The sequence below is a fragment of the Gasterosteus aculeatus genome, chromosome 20 (genome assembly GCF_964276395.1).
Source record: "Gasterosteus aculeatus chromosome 20, fGasAcu3.hap1.1, whole genome shotgun sequence".
NCBI lineage: Eukaryota > Metazoa > Chordata > Actinopteri > Perciformes > Gasterosteidae > Gasterosteus > Gasterosteus aculeatus.
Window position 1 is genome coordinate 16,031,414 of NC_135707.1, and position 24,679 is coordinate 16,056,092.

Here is a 24,679-nt window from a genome sequence, read left to right on the forward strand (position 1 = left end):
CTAAATTATTAATGCCCTGATTAACACATGTTCAAATGATGAAATGTCTCTATAATGTAACAGCAGGATGCTTGAATTAACAAGTGAAAGTTCATATATGCTGATTGCATGCCCTCTTTGCTCTGCTGCACCGTGAGGCCCAGTCACGGGACAGTGTTGTTTTGACACAAAGTCAGGATTGTCATTGTGAAGATTTGTGTAGAAGTACAATACTTTGCTTTCTTTCTCAAGACTGCTGGTCCGTGTTTTTGAACAAATATGTCTGTGTTTTTGGTTCCGCATGTCCGTGTGAGTCTCAAAGACTCCCTTGTTAGGCATCAACGGGAGGGGAACTGGAGCTGGGAATCCACAGATTGAATTTGTGCGATTGAGAATGTATTATTAAATATGATACTCAGAGGGGGAAAGGTAAAATCAACAGCGGCAAAAGGGATTTGTGTAATGATATAAAAGGGAGGCAGTGACATTCAATCCAAAACAGAGCGAGGATGTTTAGAAAGTGAGTACATACCATAAAGTGTGAGTACTAATGCACACTTTTCATTAAATCTAGTGTCTATTCTTACCTCATACTTTTCAAATGTACACAGGGAAATCTTTTTGCCACAGAATGTGGAAAAATGTATGTAACCCTTCAAAATGTTTCATTGAATGAACAAGGTTATAAATTGCAAATGCTGGGATGGTGTGATAAAGAATTGAGCTGGAGTGTCTCACGCCGATAAGATGCCAGTCTGCTGCCTGTAGAGACACAACAAGTCGGTTTGGAGGCCGCCTGTAGGTATAAGAAAGAACTGCCTGGCCCTGTTGTGGGAGGAGGAGGGTTCTTGGCAGTCTACTGAGCACGTAGCTGTTGTGACCGTTTTTCCCTTGCAAGGAAATAAACGGAGAAAGACATATTTGACTCAGAGCCTTATTCTTATTTACCGATCTCTTTACCGATGTCTGTGCAAAGTCTTCCACAACAGATGTTACAAATATTCATAGCAAGATCAAGTCAAGCTGACAGAAGAAGCCGTTTCTTTAACCAAGCAAACAAGGTAACGCGAATGACGAATAACTGTAATTGTGAGTGCATGATATTATGGGTGGCCAGTTAATAGTTGCACGCCGAAAGTCTTCTCATGGTGTTCAGGGCTCACTCAAAAAAAAACACTATAGGTGTCGCTAGTGATAACGCAGCCGAACCCTTAAAAGACCTAATGATGTATTACATGTTTCTTGCAGGGTTAGGAAGCTAAACATTTGGATTTCTGTAAAAACACCCCCCTAAAAAAAAAACATTTTTACAAGTTTTACAAGATAACATTTGAGCAACATAACGATAATGCTAGAATTTAACTTTGCCCATTGATTTGGATTTGTATTTGTTGTGCCGTGAGCCCAATGCTGGAGCGTTTCTGGGACAGCGGTAGAAGGGGACAAGGTGAGGTGGAAGGCAAGGTCTTTTCCTGGGTACCAAGAAGTCATACGCAGAACGTCAGCGCGTAGAGGCAAACAAATTTGACAGGAAAGAGGCACAATAAATCCAACAAACAGAACAAAGCATAGTAGAAACTATCACGAGAAAAACAACAATCTGACACCTGGACATGGAAAGCAGTGGAGTGTTTATATGTGGTGTTGGACCGGGGGGACAAACAGGGGCATGTGATTGAGTGCAGGTGTAGTGAATCAAAAATCAGTAGGAACACTGGGACCGGAACTGAAATGACAGGAGAGGTTAGTGTCAAAATAAAACAGGAAAAACACACATAATCTGTTCTGACGACGCTTTACTTTAGCTACTTCAACTAAGTAAATAGAACATTTAAACGCAGTCACTGAAATGACATTCACATCAGCCTCAGCTGTACTTGGCAAACCAAAGTCTGTCGTAAAGGAACCTGATCCATCATTTAAAATCAGTTGAACCAACCTAACTAGCTTAATCCTCCCCTCAAGAACCCAAAAAGAAACACATCAACTCCTAAAATAAATTGTTATTTCAGCTTCAGATATTCTAAAGTTCTGGAAAACAGGTATCTATTTTATTTTTTGAAATGTAAATTGTGGCTAAATGATTTCTTAAAATCCATGTTTATAACACATATAATTTCAATTATTAAGATGTTTATAACTTGGGCACCAAATGTTGAATATGTTGACTAGTAAAGAGAAAAAAAGTGCCTAAGAGCTTCAGCAGAGGACATGTAGTCTCACTTGTTGGCTCTTCTTCCCCACATGTAATCCATTCAGCCTGCATGTTTATGTGTGTGAAAATGTGTGAAAAAACCTTACAGTCTATAGCGCTTGGACTTTTCTGTTCCAGATGGATGCAGTGGTGAAATAATCAAATCTAATACATGATAATAACTCACAAAATATGTTGCCGAAATTTTATCACAGACCAAAGTCAGCCAACTATTGAGATAGCCAACTGTTTTTTATGTCAAGTAGTGATGTGTCATTCGTTTCACAAGGACTCGGGAGTAACGAGTCCTCTCAAAGAGAGATTCGTTAATTTTCTCGTGACATTCGGACTGTTGCATAGACTCAGTCAAAGAAACAGAAATGGTTCGTTAATGTCCCGACTGGGTTTTCGGGTATGAGTCTTTGGATCATTTTTCACGTGACCTGCAGAGGCTCAGTACCAGTAACCAGAGGAAACAGAAATGATTCGTTCATTTCCCGACTGGGTCTTTGTACGAGTCGTTGGATCCTTTTTTAATGTGACCTGCATGGGTTTATTAGAGGAAACAGAAAGGATTTGTTTACCTCGTTCACTTTCGCCTGAAAAGGGTTAATAAGACGTGAATGATATTAGTTCACAAACAATAATTACAGGTTTTGTTTATTGTACTTTACTTACATTTCAGAGCAGCGTAATAGTTTGCGGTGATAATTAAATGCTAGTGTGATAAAATCCAAACTGTCATTATACTAATTTAAAAGAAATTTCTGCATTAACATAACGTATCTGCTGGTTTACATCCACTAACCTACATGAGAATATGTACGTGTTTGCAGTGGACATACCCCTCCCCCCCGTTGAAATGAACGAATGACTCGAAAAAAGATTTGTTCATTTTACTGAACGAGATTCAGAACCGAGTCAGTCAAATTATGAGCTGAGTCAAAACTATATGCATCCCAAAAATATTTTTCGTCCACTTATTTTTATTTTGAATACATTGTTGTATTTTAAAATTATAAACTTGTTATCCACCATTAAATGTGGTTGGAGAATTCTTGGTTTAGTCCAGAGCCTGTAATTGGGTCATAATGTCCAAACATTTCCGTGATATAGAACTATACAGCAGATGGACATATTCACGTAGAACATCTGGACTGACGGTAAAAGAGAATCACCTTTTTAATCTTCAATCCAAGATGTCTTCTGTCCATCCGGAGTTTCTTCATTTTTGAAGCGCAACACTACTTAGCTACTGCTAAACACAGCAGATACTAATAACCTCAACATACTATCTTGATTGTGCTGTTATAACGTATAACAGCACAATCAAGTTTGAAGCCTTTAGAGTATTTTATCAAACAGCAAGTGTCACGAATTCTCCATCCTATTAGTTTTTCTCCTGCCTGCTTGTCAATTAACTCTACTGTCATTCCAGATCCTGTCATCAACAAGAAATCATCTCATTCTTTTCACCTGGTCCTCATGCCCTTCCCACCTGCAGCCCATTCCCCCATTAGCCCCTCACTATTTAGGTCCCCACACTTCCACTTGGGTCCCAAGACCTGTAAGCCTTCCAGCAAGGGTCACAAGTCACGACCAAGGCGGTTGTTGCCTGTAATGAACAGACAGATAACCTTTTAATCTTGTCGTCTTTTGCTTCTCCTGCCATAATATCGCTGTTTAGCTTTGTAGACTCACCGCTCTCACAGCGTTGTTTGAGCAGCACAGGAAGTTGTTTTTAATGGAAAAACTCGAAGCGAAACACCGTACACTACTTGCCTTGCGCAACATCGCAAAGTTCGTTACTAGCAACGCATTTAGCGATTAAAGAGCCAGAGATGGTGGAGACTAAAAACAGAGCTAAAGAGAGTGAATGTTAAACTCTCATTCACCAGATGAATGCCTTGTTACTGCTGGATGTGGAAATTAACTAAGAACTCAGATTTTTGCCAAAACACCACACAAAAGCAGCTCTGTGTAATATCAATTTTTTTTTTTTTTCTGACAAGATTATACAAGTGGACATGAAATCATTAGTGATATTAATTGAGTTTCCCTAAATAAGACATTGGAATGAGTGCTGGGTATAGAAACATTTACAGTACAGAAAGATTAGGGTGCATAGCAATAGAAGTGAAATCTAATATTGTGTTTATAGTACAGTAACATGTCAACGTTCTTCAACATTGACACAATGTAGCCAAAAGCAAAAGGTACTTCATCATATAAAAACATTTGACTTTTAAAAACCGCAAAGACAAAATGCAATAAGATACATACTTTGAATTATGATCTTCAACCTCAATTATTTTTAGTACAAAAGGTGCACATACAAATGTAACTTTCCATTGATGATAACGTATTGTGCAGTATTAACTGCTATATAATAGTCTCAGCGTGTAAGCCAGGCAGAGTGCAGCATTGAACAGCCTCTTCTGGAGACTGATGGTGGAGCTGCAGCCGCTGCTCTCACAGAAAATTTGTGAGAGTAGCGGTTTCAGTATCTCTTCTGAAAGAATGCATATTGGTATCTTCAAGCTCATGAGGAAACTTTGGAGGAAACAGATGGAGTGTCTTACATGTTATTTCTTAGTAAAATCAAGTTCTCAAATGGAGAGGATGTCAGATAGACAGATATAGACAGAAATAGAGAAATTGGAAAAGATACCACTTTTGGTAAAAGAGACAAAAAGGACACCAACTGAAATAACTATTCTGTTAATACCAGACATATCACCTGCTCAAGACAATTGACAGGTCTTCCAATTCGTAAAACAACCTATCTACAGTAGTAGGACACAGCAAAGTGCATTTTTATGAAAAGAATGTGCTAAACAAAACATTCCCCGAAGAAATCGCATATCTACATTTTCACAGTAATGTTCCATAGAAATACATACATCCAAAGGTAAAAACAATCCTGAGAAAATAATCTCTACAAATCAACAATGACCTGTTGTACATCTGTGCATTGTTCGTTACACAATCTCCAGTGTTTAAAACATTCTTACAATAAAGAACAATACAAATACATCACATTTGAAAACTGTGAAACAAAAGTAAAAGACAAAAAACAGAGGTGGCCCTGCCAACAATGTCATCTCAATGGAATGAAATATAAAATAAAATCACAAAGTTGAAAGACAGCATACTGTACCGTTCACATCCTTGTGGTTTTGGTATATGTGGGTTATTTTGGAGGCTGGTGGGGGGCAGCACAACACCTTTACATACCATGTATACATGCGATCTGAGTCCCTTTTTGACACCACATTACTGCCCGAGACAGACCTTTGTTCCCAGACTCACGTATCATATCTTTACAACAACAAGCAGGAGAAAGAACTGTGCAAGCAAGAATCTGGCTATCATGCAATAAGCACCCATGCAAAACTTCCTACTTTCCAATCTTCCTAATCAGATTCTACTGTATGCAATGCACCAGGGTTCACGCATCTGCTGACTCCCCATTGTCCACTCATAACCTCCACACAGTTTCTCAAACCCTTGAGCATCACTCTTCTGTCAGTGGCTGATCTTCAGACGTGACTGATGCATTTTTTGGCCCCTTTCTCACATTACTTCTGCTTATCTCTCTGTTTTGGGGCCCGAAGGCAAGTGTTTGGGTTCAACACTGCAGCATACTCGTGGTTCTCAGAGGCAGAGATCATCATGTGGGTAACCTCTCAGCTTCGTCTAGACCGTGAGACAGTGAGAGAGAGAGCGGGAGTTAACATATCTTTTTGTATCCAGATAGAGTTGTACTTACTGCGGGATGAATGCATGACAAAAGCAAATGTCCTTTAAAAGTAATTGTGGGACCAACCTGATGGTGAGGGAGAATTCTCATCCCCTGTTGTGGTAAACTGAAGGTCTGATCCCAAAGCAGCGATGGAGCTCCTGGGACGGACGCAGCGGTCACCTGAGAAACTTCTGCGAAGCAATGCCTGAAGAAAGACATATTGTGCTTATTAAGTGAGGTCCGATATCTTAAAGTGAATGAGGAAAGTTTTTTTATCTTGCTCAAAAGACACATTCAAGGCAGCTGAATTGCAAGGATGTTACTCTTTTCTTGGTATGCCTTTTTATATAGCATAACATTCTACATTTTGACAATTCAAAAAGATAAAAAATATATATTTTTTAGCAGTGGTGCTATTTATCCATCTCAATTGTTTGGTATGAGCCTCCTCTTGAATATAATGAGACTATGTAGAGTTCGCCTTGTGGTGCTAAAAGGGCCAAAAAGAAACATGTCTTTCATGCAGTTCCTATCTGTTAGACTTTAACATCGTCCCATTTAAAGAACACTCAACAACTCCAAATCAATCTAGATTAATGAATGACTGGTGAGAAAAAAAACATATGTAGTTTGGATTTTGGAGGGAAACTTTCCCTTTAAACTACCAAGAAGTTAAAACTTGAAGCAGAAATGCATGAACCAGTCTTACTCAAAGGACGAAGAGGTGAATATGAAAATAAATAAATGGAGGAAAAGAAAAAAAAGCAATGAAGTCTCAGAACATGTTGACTCAAAATAGCACACGCAGGTATAGATGCCCGGATAACGGGGTGCAGCCTTTGCCTTGCCTTGCGTGTCATGGGGCTGGTGGGGGCCGAGGCGCTGCTGTACAGGCTGAGGCTCGAGTTGGACCTGCTGACAGTCAAACCCTTGGAAGTGCTTCCTGCTGGAGACAAGTACTTCTCCTTGATCTTCAGGTTGGTCCTGCCTTTCACTGTCGGGGACACAGCAGGGGCATTTAACAGAATACTGTAAAGGTGTTTGTTTACATTTATAGCAGCCACTCCTAATGACAATAGCCTGCAGACACTGTGAGCAGAAATAATTAAAGCCATACTGCCAGCGCAAGTCATTAAAAAAAAAAATATTCAAATGGTATACGTACAGGAGAAATATAAAAATATCTAAACTTTTCGAAAAACTGAAATTTAGACGTATTTTTAAGCAGTTTTTATAGATCTGTGCATGTTTAATTAAGTAATATCTGACATATAACAGCTAAAGCTCTACCAATATATGGCATGGCTGAAAAGTGAAAACACTTTTGTGTAGAATCTTTACCCGTCGTGCCAGATGCTGAAGACATGTAGTATTATAGTAAATAATATCAATTGTAAAAATAAGAGGTCACGCACTGACCTCTGCAGGGGTCATTCTTAACCAGGAACTCATCAAGAGCAGTCCAGCCTCCTCCCACCCTCACCATCAACGTGCTACGCAGGATACGAACCATCCGCAACTGTTGGGAATCTCCAAACTGTGGACAAAATTCATTAACTAGTTAAATATTTTTCAAGCAGCTTCACACAGCCTATCATAGGACGTTGCTGATGTTCCCGTGTGGCCGTCACTCCCTACAACTCACAGGACCAAATGTCACGGCTGCCTTTGAAGTGTCTTATTCATGGTCGACGAAGATGACTCACCCTGTATCTGTTGGCACTTATTTGCTCCACTTGGAACCTCTTGGGACAGTTACACTGAGATACCTGGCGACTCACCTAAATCAGGGCGAGAGTGCAACAGGCGCAGCGTCACATTGCGTGAACCACCACATGGATGTGTTGTGCAGTGCGCGCACGGGGTCCATACCTCTTCGTTGATTTGATCTGCATCCAGCGTTCTCCTGTAGGGATCTCTGCTCGGGTGAAGGGCACTCACAAACTCGTAATAGTCGATGAAGCCGTCGCTGTTCACGTCGAAGATGTTTGCCACTGCGTTCATCTCTAGAGAGTTGGTGGGAAATTCTGCAGCGGAGAGATTTTTTTGTTCAAGAAAAGCAAATCTGAGAAACTAGGGTGTCGTAACGCCAACAACATCAGATGACGGTGATGGTAAATTGAATTCAGGTAATGATTTCCTTCGTTTCTGTTAATGGTAACTTAAAATGAACCACTGAGCGGGCGTCTTACTGGAGGCAAGGACATAGTCAACCAGTTCCTTCTGGCTGATGCGTCCATCTTGGTCTCGGTCGATACTGCGAAACACGTCTAGGATCCGTGACTTCAAATGACTGATCCACACCATGTAACGCTTTCGCCAAATATTGAAGTCGAAGTTTGCAAATTCCTCCATCTGAAAGGGGAAAATATGATAAGGTCAGGTTGGGGAGAAGGGCTCTACACACATCATGATCTCTTGAAATAAACACTAAAGCACAATAACCTCTTTGAGTGTTAGCTGCTGTTGCTCCAGGCGGTTTTGTCTCGCCACTGCCAGGAGCCAAAGTTTCTGCCACTGAGTGACCAGCTGACCGAGCTTTGGTGTCTGGGGGTCGAGGTGCTCCAGGGGAATAGGTACAACAGGCTGGAGCTTCAGAGTGCTCCTCCTCTCTGAAAGAAGATGCAACAACATGGGAGTCTGGAATCAGCTTAGGAAACTAATGAAGTCGCGCTGTAATGTTTTCATGCTGGCTTACTCGTGAGTGGCCGTTTGCTGGGGGAACATTGGCGTTTGGAAACGCTCTTGTGTTTGCAGGACTTTGTGGCATGTTCAACCTCTGGGAACTTTTTATTCAACTCTTCCATGAATACCTGCAGAGAAGAATGTCACATTTTACGGCAGAGTACTGTAGTTCCGTGTTACCAGGGTAACGTACCGCTTGTGGTTTCTTCTGGCGGTAAAGCGTTGTTATTCGATTAGTGCTAAGCACATATTTTACTATTCAATGCTAGGGGTTGATGTTAGCAGAAGGGTATAGCTTATAGGAGGGAGGAGAATCCTACTGTGTGCTGCTCAATCAGTTCTTGGATGTGCTCTGTGGTCTCAGGCGGAGGCTCTTGGTCTCTGAGGTTGAGGGCTTCCTCTGCTGAGGAGATCCAGTCCAGCAGCCTCTGGACTTCCTCTTTCTCTGACTCCAGTGCTGCCAAGCCGGCCTGGATTCTCTGGCCTTGCTGCTGAGCCCAGCTGTGAACCTGAGTCGGAAAACAGGGAGTCGGAGGAAGTTATACCAGCAGATGCTCTCAATTGACACTTTACCAGTTTACTAATTGCCAAAGCCGTTCATAATATTTTACCCGTCTGATAGCAACTACGTTACTCATAATAAATCTGATGACTGTGGAAACCATGCTTTTTTTGGGGAGGGGAGGGGGAATAAAAGCTCTCACCTCCTCATAGCGGGTCTTGGTGACACTGATCCAGGACTTCAGGGTGATTATGGAGTCTGGATGGCAGGAAGCCAGGATCTCCTCACCCAGACACTGGATGTTGTGCAGCTCCACGGCCTGAGTCTGCAGGGCTCCCATCGATACCTTTTGGGGTGGGATGGGGGCAGTTATTCAGTAAAATACACATTCTCCATCAGTGTAACATTTCAGTCATTTCAAACTTGCTGATTTCTTTTGGGGTTTTAAGTGTTACGGTACAAATGAATGATCAGAGTAAACGTGAACCGAGTGAACTCAGTCTCCAACTTACTGAACAACGCTTGATAACACTGAAACCCTGATCTTTGACCTCCCCCTGAAGCAGAATGCATTTCTCCGAAGGGAGTGATGAAGTATCGCGTTATACTGACCTCGTGCTGTTTGCGGAAAGAGAGCAGGCCCTCTTCCTCCTCTGGTATCACGCCGTATTTCAGTATCCTCTCTGCCTCGGTGAGGCGCTCCATTAAAGAGTGGACAAGACCATCAAACTTTTCAGCCTAACGAGAACAGAGACAACGACAAATATAACAGCAGTTGGTTGGTGCTAATTTATCAACTTTGTTAATGGTCTAATCCTCTGTCGTCATCTGTTTTCCCTTCCTGATATGATAGAGCTGCGTTCTGGATTTTAATGATGTCTGGGTGTGGTTTCATGCACACAGCCTCAGCTTCAGTCAGGCTGTCAATTAAGAACCTAAAAGCTCATTTATCGTTCACCTTTATTATCTGTGGGAACTACCTGCTGAAGTGCGGCCTCCAGTCTGTCTTGCCTGCTGACTGACAGTTTGCACACAACCTCCCAGCGGACCTCCAGCTCCTCCATCTGCTCCTGCAGCCAGTGAGCGTCGGCTGTGCTGCTCCTGGTCAGGTCCCTCACAGAGCGCTTCAGCGTCCGGATGCATCCCGCTCGCTTCCCCAACTCCTTTTGGAAGGCCTAAGGGGAAAAACGGAATTTGCAATTGTGCTGTAAGATATCATTTTGGACAAAACGGTGAAAAGTACGCCGCTCAAAGACAGACATATAACCAACAATTCAGTATGAGTTTAAATGTTTTCGTATATTCACTGAAAGAAAATTCAAGCTTATGATAACAGTTCTACCAAGGCATTAGAAATACTTCTAAATACATTCTACGTTAGCATGAATCCTGCACTTTTACTGTAGATGAAGATATTTATTACGCTTTAACATTGTTCAATATTGAGGCCACACATTAAAATGCTCTCTGAACATCGTGCCTTGTGTTTGTCGATCAAGTTGTTGACCATGTCTTTGTCCCCACCGACAGGAACGTCCTCGGCTAGTTGGGGCTCGGCTCTGTACAGCCAGTCGTTCAGTGCCTGGAGGGCGTCGGTGAATCGGCCCGAGAACAGCAGTGCTTCCTCCAGCTTGTGTTGTCTGAGAGAAGCAAACCACAACATTCAGGTAGATGTTTCAAACATGAATGTGCCCCAGCTGTAAACCCAGATCCGTACCTCTCCATAGACTTGCCGCTGACGGTGTCCCATGTGTCTTTGAGCTCAGCCAGGAGATTCTCCACGTGTTGTCTATCATGGCCAGTTTGAGCCCTTTCATGAAGGCAACGTCCGTTCTTAGATGTTGCATCGTACATGGGCCTCTTTGACCGGAGCAGTTTCTGGAACTCCTGTTCACAAAGCAATTGGTCGGCGAAGCATTCCTAAACATACAGCATGCAGCCATTTATTGTCACACCTATCGCACCTTCTGTTCAGTCAGCTGTTGTTTAATCTCCTCGTGGGTCACAGCGATCTCTTTGTGTGTGTCCAATGTCTGTTCCACCTCCGCCATCCAGTCCACTAGCAGGCGCCACGATTCATTGAACTTAAGCGTGAGAGAAATAAAGACAGATATTAAATAAAAGGTCTGGAGAAAGACTGAGGTCAGCCCCCCGCCCCCATATTGGAGCTGATGTATTTGTACGCATACCTGTTTGGCAGACTTTTTGACCTCCTCCAGCGTTCTGCCTCTTTCTGAAGCACGCTGCTGGAGCTTTTTGTGGCGGTCTTGGACGGTCATGATTAGGTTATGAATTACATCGCAGTCTTCCTTCCGGCTCAGCTCTATTAGTCTGCGGGCTGTGCTCTCCATGGTGGTCCTCTTCTCCCCGTAACCGTTCACCTCATTCACCAGCGTCTGCACAAATAAAAAGTATTTTAAGGCATTAGTGGCCAGTTTAAAATCTGTATACTGAGCAGAAAGAGACAGCAGATGTAAAAATGCATACTCTATGTTCCTGCAGTTGAGAACAAACTCGCTCCAGAACAAAGCTGGGAGCAGGAAGAAACCCAATAGACTCTTCACACTTGGTCATTTTAGTGAGAAGTTCCTGGACGTTGCTGTGGAAGTCCTTGGCCAGACTCAGTCCTTCCGTAAGCCTCGCCTGTGGGAAGAGCACGGCAATCGGATTAAAAGACTTACTCAGTTGACGATAGATCCACGGGATGTCATGCGAAGCGTTTAATCACCTTTCGCTCCTGGACTTTGCTGAGAACCGATGCCCATTTCTGTTCAAGAATAGATAAGCTGTGCTCGGTGCCCGATCCCCGCACAACGTTGCCTTCCAGCATCCTGTGGATGGCGTTCTTCACGTCGGTGTAAGCGTGGAGCTTAGACTCCATCTCGTTGCACAACTCCTTTTGTTGAGGGAAAGAATAAAGAGTCTCAACTTGATAAGCTTTTTTTTTCTTATTTTTTGCATCATTCTTGTGTATGAAAAGTTGGGTCAAAAGTCTGATCCATTTTACCAAATGTGCATTGAGCCTTTCACTGGCAGAGTCCGGCATTCCCCATACGGTTTTAGAGGAGGACAATCTCAGATCTGTGTTCTCAAGCCACTGCAAGAGATCCTGGATCTCCATGGTAACATCTTGTACCTGAAAAAAAAAAAACAATGAATGCAAAAGGTGACGTTGGTGTCTGCTCACTACAGTTATGGTGACACAGTTTCAATGTTCAATTCGATGTAACATCAATTATCATCACCCTTTGAATTCTATTTACTTCAAGCATAAGAGGAACAATGACTGCAAAATGTTTTTTTTTAAAGCCGACAATTTATAGTTCACAGCACGTCAACACATTTTCGTGTGTAATCTTTACAATCACCACAAGAGGGCGCATGATAAACTACAAAAGAAAAATGTAGGCTCTCGATAAAGAGCATAACTATGGAAAGCCATTTGCCACAAAAAAAACCAAAGGAGGGTTAGAAAGTCGAAATTATAACTTAAAGTCAAAATTAAGAGATAAGAAGTCGAAATTATGACTTAAGAAATCGAAATTATGAGAAAGTTGAAATTTTGTGGTTTTTGTAGTTATTTATTTGTTCATAAAAAAAATATATATATATATATATATTTGTATCTATTTTTAGATATATTTTTGTATCTATTTTTAGATATATATTTGTATCTATTTTTACCTGACTCAGTCCGTTCTCTAATTCCAACTGCCTGCGTTCAGTCTCGCAGCGGACAAACTCCCAGCTGTCATTGAGTTGGTCCAGCTGAGGCAGCAGACCATGCGGGCTGTCCCCCGACCCGATCTCCAGCAGCCCCCTGCCCGCCTGGTTCAGGGACTCGACCGTGCGAACATGGGACATGACATCGTTACGCAACACCTTGCAGGAGGAAAAAGCAAACAAGGAAAAGTGGGATTCAAATGTATTGCTTGGAGGTGTTTGGAGATCATATTGGCTTCACTCTTCATGACAGGAGGAACTCTGTTATAATAAGTACTCAACATTGTTTTTAGGCCCCCACCAACCTTGTGTTTGGCCAGCTCTATTTCACAGGCCTGCAGGTCGATGCTGATTGGCCGACTGCCCTGCAGTTGTTCAGCTGTTCTGGAGAGCCACGTGTGCAGCTCATCCAGTGTGTTTTGGAACTGGCCCAGACCCAGCAGAGCACACTCCAGCTGATGCTGATGTCGGCACAGGAGAAAAAGAATAATATATATCATTATTATTAACATTTTCCCAGTTAAAGGTAGGTTCTAACTGAGCTGAGTCTGTTCTTTACATGACTTTAAACTTAATGGATAGCATGATAGCATTGTGCATATAATAATAGCATGCTAATATCAATATTAATTCTTATAATAATAATAATAGAATCTGATTGCATGTTCCCACCTGTCTGCTGACAGTCTCTGACTCCAAGCTGTCCCAGCGCTGTCTGAAGTCACACAGAGGGGACACGGAGCTTGGACGCTCTGAGCCAGGAGAGAGCCGGCACACAAAGCGATGGTTCAGGCTTTCTATCTCTATCTTCTTCTGGTAAAGTTCTCGCTTAAACTCCTGCAGAAAAGAATAGAGTGAGAATATATGTGTATAAATGAGCTATGCTCATGCAGGATATGTTTTCTGTTGTAATAAAATCCACACAAAGCCAAACGCCCTGTTTCCACGAGACCACATTTTGTACATATATGAGAATAAACTTTGCTAGTTGCGGCTGTAATTCAGCATATACACTCACCTTGAGATCACGTAGTTGCTGTTTGACGGATTCCAGGTCACTTCCTACTATGAACTCCTCAGTAGACCTCAGCTCGGCTGACTTCAACCACTCAAAAAGACCCTATTAGCAGCACAACAAGGCATGATAACTGATATATACAGATTTAATGTACAACCATTCCGTCATGTTGTGTGATTTTAACATTGAAGAAATCTTCTCTAGAGCAAATTGCGTAACCCAAATTGGTAAATGCAGCTCGATACATTTCACTGTCTCACACAGTTTGCACCATTGATCTCATTTGCCTTTGGCAGAGGTCCACACGATCTGTCAGTCGCTTCATAAGAAAACTACGGGGAGTGAGAGTCTGAACTTCAGTATTGTAATAGAATCAAATGATTGCTGTGACTTTGGCTGGATTCTATTACTCTGCTTGTTGGAGGCGTATGTGGCCAGAGCATCCTGTTTGATATGGACACACATTGACCATGACACATTTGTTAGCGTATGGCTTATGCACATACACTAATACTGCAAATGGACACTCACCTGCAGGGTGTCTTGATAAAATAGCGCCATCTGCAAGGACTCCTCCAGCTTTGTGTGACATTCATTCCACAGTTTCATCAGCTGGTTCCACGTGCAATAAAGCTTCAAGACACCAAACAGGTTTTAAGTTAGTCACCATGAGTTAAAAAAACGTATTTGTATTCAAATGTGTTTCATACTTCATCCAGGCTCTTTGTGACATCGGGTTTGTCCGTATCGCCACATGCTGACATCAGATCCATTCCCAGAGCACCTAGGGTGTCCAAATCTCCCTGTAAACTGTCGATATCCTCTCTGAGAGTCTGTGAGTTGGAATAATAGAAAAGTTTATGTTTTGTCATCTTTATAACAATGAGGATGTCTCATGCGTAATTCCTTTAAGAGCTTCCAGACAAACCTGCATGCTTTCGAGGCTCTGGCGGATTGTTTCAGAGTCGGTCTGACTAGCGTTTAAATCCAAAATGGCCTGCTGAGCATCACTGAGAGCGGCCGTGACATCGTTGATGTCACTCCAGTACTTCAAGGCAAGATCCAAGAGTTTTAAAAGCCAACTTTCTCCTTCCTGAGCCTGAGCATGCGTCTCGTCCCACAGCTGGGACAAGCTGGACACACGCTCTTGTATTGCTAAAATCAGGAAACAACAACGATATTGCTTAGGATCAGCCCTTTTCCCCACTTACTCGGGTACTAGGTCAACATCAGTATGCAATATAGCTTCTGAGAAATCATGGTTACCTGTACCGACAGATCCATCACCAGCGGCCAGCGTGTTGGCCAGAAGTTCATCTGCCTGTGTCTTCACACTGCCGAGGTCGAGCTGCAGCTTGGACAGCTCGGTCCGGGTGTGTTTGTTGTCCTGCAGCTGCTCCTGGATCCTCGGGGTGAGGCCTTGAAGTGAGGTGTGAGTCTGCATGTGACTGCGGAGGCGGTCCAGACTCTCTCTGATCAGGGTCATCCTCTCATTCAGCTACAGAAGGGAGAACATATGTTGTGTCATATATTGCAAAGTGTTGGTGCAATCCATTCATCTCTTTGCGTGAACCCATGCAGCCCTACCTGCGTAAATCGAGGTAACGACTCCTCGAGTACGTTGGCGGCCTCTCTGACCCGGTCTCTGATGGTCCTGTGCTGCTCCTCGGCCTCCGTCGCCTTCCGACTGAACTCATCCCCCTGAAGGGGGTTTAGTTCTGACAAGCGTTTTGCCAAAGAGCATAAGCGTGCTATCAAAGGTCTGTGCTCTGCTATAGACTCCCTCAGGCCCTAAGGACACAAGTAATAACAAGAAACGTTTAATTGTATTAATGGAGAGGATGGTTTTAATTCAGAAAGGAGCTGATTTGAGATGAATCTAAACAGCATTATAGTGAACAGGTTGAAAGGTAACCCTCTTGGGAAGTCATTAGCAGTAATCTTCTGTATTATAAGAGATCAGCTCAGGAATACGGTGACAGATTGTGAAGTACAAAAGGACGTCTTTGTCCAACTGGCCAAAGAACGGTATTAGAGGGTAAAAAAAATAGAAAAGCTGGCATTCTATTTGGGAGAGGCAGCTTTCCTCTACCTGTAAGAGGTCCTGTTGTTCCCGAAACGCCTCATAGCTAATTGTGCTCATGGAAAGCCGGCCAATCAGGGTTTGGGTTTCTTGGAGCCAGGGCGAGACCTCCTCGATGCCCTCAGAGAACTGGAGAAGAAGCGACTGAGCGTGCTCAAGCTGCAGCACCACGTGGGAATTGGTGGCTGAGATGGTGTTGCATTGCTCCTGCAAGGCCTCAAGCGGGGTCTGCGTGGGAGAGTTGACGGCAAAATATATACTGCATAAGTATAAACACCCAAAAATTACATTTGTTTACATGTTTAGTCGTTTAGTTAAGAAGAAATGAGTTGTGGCAAATACCTGCAAATCGTATGTTTCTGTTTCATCACTGTACGTCAGCAAGATTTCTGCAATCTTCACCATCTTCTCAACGTTGAACCTGTGTTGGAGGATCTCCACTGCCAAAATCTGTTCAGGACATATTAGATCCAGTTTTAATTAATCTCCCAATCTTAAAACTAAATCTCTACAGCCAACAAGTGACAGAGACATGCAATGTTTGTGGTCAAATATTCACTCAGTTTACTTTTACAGTTAGAATTTGTATAAAATCCAAACCTTCTGTTCGTAAAGTTGTTCTGCTATGAGCTTTGGATCCAGGTGAATAGTTTTCAGCTTTTCAAGACTCAGCGCTGTGTCTCTGAACCAAGCCACCTCCTTAACCACGGCCTGCTCCAGCTGATAAACATATTACGCTACGTTTCAACTACTTTTCATTGAATGAAAGAAAGAATTATTTCATCCGCTCATTGTGCATTAGTGCGGGAACGTTACCCTCTGTCTCTCTGCTGCACATAGTACTGCGTCTCCAGCATGCGCCTGCGCTCCCGCTGCCCCCAGCAGCTCCCTCTCGATGCGGCCCAGCCATAGGTGGAGGTCCTCCTGGCTGGAGGTGCAGCGGCTGGAGGCCTCCAGGGCCTGATCCAGCCTCTGCAGCACATCCAGACTGCTTAGACTCAGCACAGAGCAGCGGATACGCAGAGCGTCCATCTTCTCCTGCACCTGCTGGGCCTCCTCGTCTGGAACGGGACAAACAGGGAACATGTGGAATTGATTCTCTAACAGATCTGGTGGAAACTCCTCTGGGTTGTTTGTATTGGTTTGACAGTGAAATCAGATTGCAAAAAAAAACAAATATGGGGCTATTTATTCATATTATTTTGAATAGATTTTAACATTTTGTTGTGAAATGGTCAGCTGATGCTTTTTGGGGGATTGTTTTTTTTATTTTTCCAGCCTCAATGAAGATACTGTGCCAATAAGGTTCGCCATACGTAGTAATTATTACCTGAAATCGCTTCCATCAGAGCATGTCCCGACTTTTGTATTTTCCCTAGCTCAGCCGTTTTGACTTGAATCTCTTCGACGACCGCCTAAAGCAAAGAGAAGACACGGTCACGGTGATGATTCTTGACTCAAACAGCACGATGCACATTTACCACACCGCACGTGCAGTTGAACCACACATGGTGGATTTCCAACCTTGGCCTTGTCCGTGGCCTCTGAGAGACGCAGCATCACTCGCTCCGCGTTGCGTAGTTCAGCGACAGTCTGTTCCACCGACATGAGCCACTGCTGCAAGCTGTCAACTCCTTCCTGGAAGAGCTGGGCCCTCGGCAGAATGAGCTCCAGCGTCGCTCTCCTACCCACAACAAAATGTAACCATCGGTCACTAACACTGCTATCAGTTATTTAACCTTGAACAGGGACAGCGCATTGTTTGGTATGAGCTTACTATCTACAGTGCTGCTTCAGCGAACGTAAAATAACCTCTTTGTTCAGAGAATCAGTGATGCTGCAGCACTGTCGTTTATAATTTGGTGTAGGACCCCGGGTCGAATAGGCTGGCCTGCCAAACTTGGTAAATCACCTCATTTGGTGGCCCTATTATCCGAGTGCCGGGATATGAACTCTTTCAATGGCCGGAGCCAGATCACTGACCACTTTGTACACTAAGCTCGCCTCAGCAAGACACACAAAGCCGTCAAAGGTCATCAGCTTGTACCTTTTGGATAAACTTACAATGATGGTAATTTGTTACAATGATGGTTCTGTGACTCATGCATTAAGCACTGCCAGTAAAAGTAGCTGACCTTTTCTCCGCACCCAGCTGTAAGGCTTCCCACTTCCGTGTGAGAGCAGCCAGCTTGACTTTTTCCTGCTCCCCCTCCTCTCCGGGGTGGGCCTCCACAAGTCGAGGGCCCTGCAACATCATGGAGTCCATGCTACGCCTTCGGTCTGTCAGGAGGCGCTGCAGGAGCTGTAGATGTATGTACCCGTATGCAGAAAGACAGAACCACGAGAATAAAGACAATATTTCAAAGCTCCACTTAAAGAATCTTATGTATAAAATAAAAGTAAAAGTAATAAAGTCCTCAGTGCTGTTTGGGAAATATCGATGCTTCCAGTAGGAATTAACCTTCATGAAAGCCCCATTCTTGTTTTTTCTGCCTTTGGGTCAGCGTGTCTCGTGTGTCAAGCTCACATTGTCAAGAGTCAGGCAGGTTTCACCTCATCCAAAGAGCAAACAATGGGTGAGATTACAGCGGAAAGGTGGGAGACCCTGTTTTTTCTCATACCCCCGGGAAAGGTTCACAAAGACTCATTGTGGCTTTGAACACCACCCATTCACGGCTGAAAGGAACTGAATTCACGTTGTTAAGGAAGCCGTTGAGCATTTTGTCGTGACCCCGGCACACCTTTCTATAGGTAAACCTTACAGGTGTATTCAAACTACTAACATACGTAGAATGCGGTTTTCTGGAACAAGAAATTAGGTGATGTAATGTTTTAAACCGACCTTTTGTTCTTGGAGCTGTGCTTTCACTACTTTGACCTCCGAGGATGGCGGTTTCTGATTGGCTGTGAGCTCCTCTATCTCACTGACCCATGTGAGCAAAGCTTCCAGGTTTTGGAGGAATGTCTCAGAATCTGTTGAAACATCCCTCAGAGACAAGGCAGATTTTGTTCCCTTGAGAGAGTATAGAGTATATAACATATGATTAGCTAAAGTTTGCATGAAAATGCTGCTCTCGAGAAGCTGTTGCAAAACAAGGAGAAAAGAGTTCAAATCAGTAAAGTGTTCAAACGTACTCTCCATCTATCCAGGCTGGAATCCTGATCTGAGCTTGAGTGTCCATCACTTTGGAGCTGGAAAATAAAGACAGTGGACATGTTGTTCCAATGGACAAAATTGCTGTTTTAAAAAGAGCCAACCTGTTAAAGGAACCAAACATTGATTTTGCAGAAACAGTAGGTGGTATTATGACATTCAGATGAGAAGAAGAAAGGATGAAATGGAAGATTTGTTGTGTTTGAACGTATTCTTTATCAACCTCAGCGAGTTCCTCGGCGGCACCGTTCAGGATTCTAACAGTTCTGGTGACAACGGGGTCGCCTCCTTTGTCTCCAGACGGATACTCTGTCACTTCCACAATCTCTGTAACGACCGTCTCCGTCACCTCCGTCACCTCCGTCACCTCGCGGGATGCAAGAGTCTTCCAGGACCAGGGGCTTCCTTCTCTGGAGTCTCTCCTCTGGAAGCTGCCCCTCCTCTCGGCAGAGGCCCGGTCCGGGTGAGCCAGAGGGGAACGGGTATACTCTGGAGGCACAGCTCTCCTCGTCAGCGTCCCATTTCGGGATGTTTTTATCGGGGAAGGGCTGCTGTGCCAGGCGTTGTTGTCCAGCGTACTGGTGCTCCTGATTGTGGAAGTTGGAGAGCTACGCAGGGGTTTCTCCGAAATGGGAGTTTGAGCCCTGACCTCCCTGTTGTGATCGATTTCCTGTGCCTCCTCGTCCCTCTGCACCTCTCCTTCCTTGCATGCCTCCTCTCCCGTTTTGTCTTTGACCGCCATTTCGGGTTTGGGCTCCCCATTTTGCTCCGCGGGTTGACGTTCCCTTCGCCGTTGGTAGCACTCCTTCAGGAAGGCCTCGTCTGACCTGACATGCTTGGACTTCTGACCCAGGCAGCTGGGCCGGCTGATGAGGTTACCCATAATCCTTCAGCCCAGAGGCTAGTGGGGTAGTAGGTGAGGTAAAGCCCCTCGGCCATGCATGCAGAAGATCCTTCAGCTACCTAAAATCAGACAAGGGGGCTCTGGGTCATCAGGCAGTGAACAATTGCTCATTGTGTAAATCAAAGAAAAATATATACAGCTGATCTTCTGTCTTTAAAAGCACAACTTCCCCGCAGCAAAGTCCATAAATATTGCAAAGAGACAACGTGAACAAGTCCCTCACATCCTTTTAAATGCTACATATTTGTGCCAACATTGCCCTTTTCTTGGCACCGAAAGACCACCGAGACGCTTGGCCTGGATACTCGCTGTCCCTTTGTCTTCCTCTGGACCACATACACACATGCTCCCCATCTATCTCACAACACCAACCAAAATATTCTGGGCTTAGAAATCAATGTGACAGGCTTGTCGAGGATCCCACTGTTGAGCCTGGCACGCAGAACCGGTGGCAGACAGCCAGCTCTTTCTCCAGCTCAGCTTGGACCAATCCTGGGAAACCCGTTAAGGATCTGATCGATAATAAATTATGACAGGCATAAAAAACGCTGACATCGCCTCATTTTTCAGGGGTGACAATAAGAGCGGGATTAGGAACGTGGGGGCAGCGCGGGGTAGTTGGGAAAACAGTACCAAAACAACCTGGGCTTTTCCTCCACTGCTACATCGCCTAAAGACAATGCTGAATCTAGGAATGATCACACATTGTTTGAACAAAATCCCTGCATTACCCGGAAAGACTCTCGCTGCAAGTGACATTTTCAAACTGTGTCAGCCCGTCTGCTCGGCGCTCAGCTCAGTGCCTCCATTGTTTTGACTGAAGGGTTAAGGGTGAATGTAATTATCTTGGCCTGGAGGAGGTGAGCCCATCAGGAGATCACAAGGTCCCTGTTGAGGACGGGTCCTTCCTCTGCAGGCTGGGTTGGACTAGTTAATTCAGAATTACACAGGTCACCTCAGGTCACGCTTGGTGACCTGAGATCTACGGGAAGCCGATATGGGTCAACAAGAGGGAAATTGGGATGTTGGCTTAACTAACTACTGGGAGGGATCTCTTTCTGCCTTGGAAAAAAGCAGAAGAGGTGAATTTGTGATGGGTAACTATGCTACAGCTCTGCTCTAGGCATAATTATGCTGAATATGCAGCTTATCTTATCTTTACCACAGGCAGTCTGCATCAGAGGAGAACGTTGTGCTCCTGTCAATATCCACACCGTGTCTGAATTAAACCTCATTTTGTGTCCCCCCAAAACTAATCATAATTAACAACTGTATATCATGTTTTTAAATGAATGAAAATCTCAAATATGACCTAGTTTAATACGATGACTCCATGTGCATTAGGCAAGTAATTACCAACATCGTGTATGTCTCTGCAGAGCAGATGATGTAGTCAGTGGATCCACAGGGGAGAACACAGTCAGATGAGAGAGCGGTGCCCAGACAAAGCCCCGGCCTCTCGATCAATGATTACCCAGTTAGCTCAGATCACTGCCCAGCGGTCTCCGGAGGAGGGCAGAGACGGCGTCTGTGGCCGTGTTCATACGGGTTAACAATTGGGAGGGAGAGGGGAGAGGGCGCGTCGTGTCTGGTTACTGCTGCGTGCATGTGTGGTCGTTTCCTAAATCTAAAAACACTGTGTTCTTCACCTTGTCCTCGCAGCAACATACAGTATGTGAGGACATGCTGAGTAGACCCATTAGAGTGCACATGGAAGGATACTAGGAACATGTTAGTAAAATGAATATGCAAATGTGTTGTTTTATTGTGTCTACCAGACTCGCCCACAAGCGCTAACATACGATTTACTTTTCTCTTATGAGTCTTATAAATCACTTTTGTCGCCCTCATATGAAAGAATATAATAATACGATGACCTATTTTTTTCTACAGCCACAGCAAACCAGATTCCCTCCCAAAATGCCTGGCGCCTGTATCGGATAAGCACCTCTCACTCTCATAGCGTAATGATATTAGAAAGAGAACGAGGGAACCACCCATTGACTTATTGTGGATGACCCACCCATCCTATTACTTAACCTATTTTGAAATGGCCCTTCATTTAGACAGTCTTCTCTCCGCCCTCAACAATGATTTATGATACATGACCACAGTCCATTTCCTGATGAATTGGATTACATAGCGTACAAGCGACACATGAAAACAATCCTAAAATTGTTGTTTGCGAATACCTCAGTTTCACATTTCACATCTAATTCTCATCTAAATTTCAAAACAGGAAATGTTTTCAAATGTTCTCAGCAACACCTCACAACAAAACACCACACAAAAGATCTAATGTTTGTCTCATTCATTGCATCAACTGACACATTCATATGATCCAGGAAGCACTTTCCGGGTGGGTTTGGAATTAATAGCAGAATAATAATCATCAATCACAACAGTAGAGTGCCATGATGTTGTGTCACTGGTGTGCCTGCGTTAAGGGAGGTCCTGAAGTAGTAATCAGGGTAGTGGTCCCTAATCAAGGATGGCAGCTGTGCATCCACCCGTGAGAATGAAAACATCTTAGGGTGGATATCGTACAAGGTCACCCGTTAATCTCAAAGGCAGCCCTCTAAACACGCGACACAGAGCCAGTGTGTAGAATAAAAACAGCATGGCTTTGGGTAAATGAATGGCCATGTTAATCAGGAATCTGAAACATTTCGTGAAATCAGAGCAGCTAAGAGACTATTTACAAAGAACAAACTGCATCAGGTTCACACTGATGCTTCCTCTGTACTGGAATATCTCATTGCCATGTTGCCTTTTAGAATAGGTGAAGACTCATTCCCCGTCACATGGCTCCATCAAGTACAAAGTCCAAAACCAAACTCTCGGTTGGAGCCAATCCCTGTGTGTTCCTGGCAGTTTTGGCGGTTTGAAGCTTGCGTGAACCCCACTTACCCCGAAGCACCGTGGAGCCAAACCGCATGAGTAACGGAATCCAGCCAGTCCTCAATCACCATTCAAAAAAAGAGAAGAAAAAAAATCCAGCTTTTGTTTGAGCATCCTTTTGAATGGCCTCCAAGCTCCAACATCCCAAACAGGAACAGTCCTCACACGCATGCTCCTTCCATCGCACACTCATTCACACATGCCCACAAACAAACACTCTCTCTGAACATACTCACACATGCCCTGATAACTCATGCTTTTCCGTTGCCCACAGTCACAGGCAAACAATGTCCTCCTCTCCCCTCACAGCGCACCCCCCCTCCCCTCCCCTCACTTCACTTCCCCTCCCACCAGCTCTGCTCCTCTCTCCTTTCTTCTTTGTTGTGGGAGCTGTGATAGAGGAATTCCTCCCCTGTTAACGCCGCCGATGGGATAGCGCGCCCGGATGGAGACAATGTATTCCGACGGCTCAGTTGAACTCCCACAGTTCCCGGCCAGCAGCAGCAGTTTCTCCCACGGAGGTCGGACGGAGGCGGTTGCAAGGTAACGATGAGGCGGTGGCCTTTCCCACCAGCTGCTGGTGCCCAGGTTGCTCCTGCACCGGCCAGCGAGGCGGCAAAGTGCCCCCTTTACCTTCCCCCGGGCTTTTTTCCCCCTCACTCTCTCGCCCCTTCTCACCCAACAAAGCCCCTCCTCCGGGTCTGACTGGAGCTCTGAAACTCCATGCTGCTTCTGCTTGAAAAATGGGACGGATGGGGGGGGCAAAAAAAGGGAGAGTTTTCTAAAGACCCCCGGGGCCGCCCACGGAACATTCACATGTTAAGTGACAGCTGCCTGAGACCGTTCCCTCTCTCGACGGCGAGGGAGGGAAGTGCAGGCTACAAAAGGAGGGACCCACACCCCTGCTACCCCCCCCTCGCCGTCCCCCCTTCCCCATTCACAGTCAGTGCAGCAGTCTCCACAGCAGCAACAAAGACGACTAATTACTGTAAAACATCTCAGATTACTTTTCAACTCCAGCCACCGCAACTACGGCCCGTCTGGAAACAAAGGGGCTGGAAGCAAACACACTCACAAACACAAAGATAAGGGGGCAATGGGCAGATAATACAGTCTTTGCATGGGAAAGCAAAGGAAGGACCCCCATGGTGAAATGCTATCATGCCCTGTTTCAATAAGTCACAATATTTGCCCCGGGAAGGCAGAACGCCAAACATTCGGTGTACAAATACCACTACAGCAACGCTGCTGGCATTTCCTGGCGTTTGAAATGATGGCAGGTGTTTATTTATTCAAGTGATGTGGGATCGACTAGTTTTTAAAACACCACAAAGATGACTGACTTTTTATACCTTAATGGACAGGTGCACTGAAACCCAACGTGCATGCAGGTGACTGTCTCACAAAGAGGGTTTCTACGCTTCAAAGCCGGTGCTCTTATAGTCCTTTCCCCTCTGTCTTTCTCCAGCCAACCAAATACCAAATGTCTGCATGCATGTACAGCACACACTCTCTCATACAGCCTCTACAATAAACACACACACACACACATCCATGCAGACATCCGCTACTCCGCCTCCTCTCAAATCCACAAGAGTTAGTTATTAGTTAAAGGAGAAGGCTTCTGATTGAATGACAGATATATTTAGATATGCTTTATACGAGTTAATATAACAAGACCAATATGCCAGAACACAAAGTGATAAATATTCACGGGAAACAATACTGATAAAATATATTAGTTTCTGGTATTTAGTCTTTCACCCTGTGATGTCAAAGAATAAATGTGAT

General features: G+C 44.3%; 1 protein-coding gene across 1 annotated transcript; it reads right to left on the reverse strand.

The window, feature by feature from the left end:
* Positions 1–4,150: 4,150 nt before the first annotated feature.
* On the reverse strand, positions 4,151–23,640 carry macf1b (microtubule actin crosslinking factor 1b). Its single transcript, XM_040165199.2, has 40 exons — positions 22,898–23,640; positions 19,307–20,046; positions 19,065–19,121; positions 18,772–18,942; positions 18,065–18,231; positions 17,454–17,613; positions 17,260–17,344; positions 16,746–16,990; positions 16,530–16,649; positions 16,272–16,379; positions 15,939–16,157; positions 15,434–15,637; positions 15,113–15,344; positions 14,775–15,001; positions 14,557–14,679; positions 14,378–14,479; positions 13,847–13,948; positions 13,501–13,665; positions 13,134–13,289; positions 12,790–12,987; positions 12,113–12,241; positions 11,834–12,001; positions 11,593–11,748; positions 11,295–11,501; positions 11,070–11,189; positions 10,823–10,992; positions 10,586–10,745; positions 10,086–10,280; positions 9,718–9,843; positions 9,308–9,451; positions 8,924–9,112; positions 8,617–8,731; positions 8,364–8,530; positions 8,111–8,273; positions 7,791–7,945; positions 7,625–7,699; positions 7,338–7,455; positions 6,767–6,912; positions 6,003–6,123; positions 4,151–5,872 (listed from the first exon to the last, which is right to left on the reverse strand). The coding sequence occupies exons 2-40, from the start codon at positions 19,964–19,966 to the stop codon at positions 5,847–5,849; spliced, it is 6,351 nt and encodes a 2,116-aa protein (XP_040021133.2). The 5' UTR covers positions 19,967–20,046; positions 22,898–23,640; the 3' UTR covers positions 4,151–5,846.
* Positions 23,641–24,679: the final 1,039 nt, after the last annotated feature.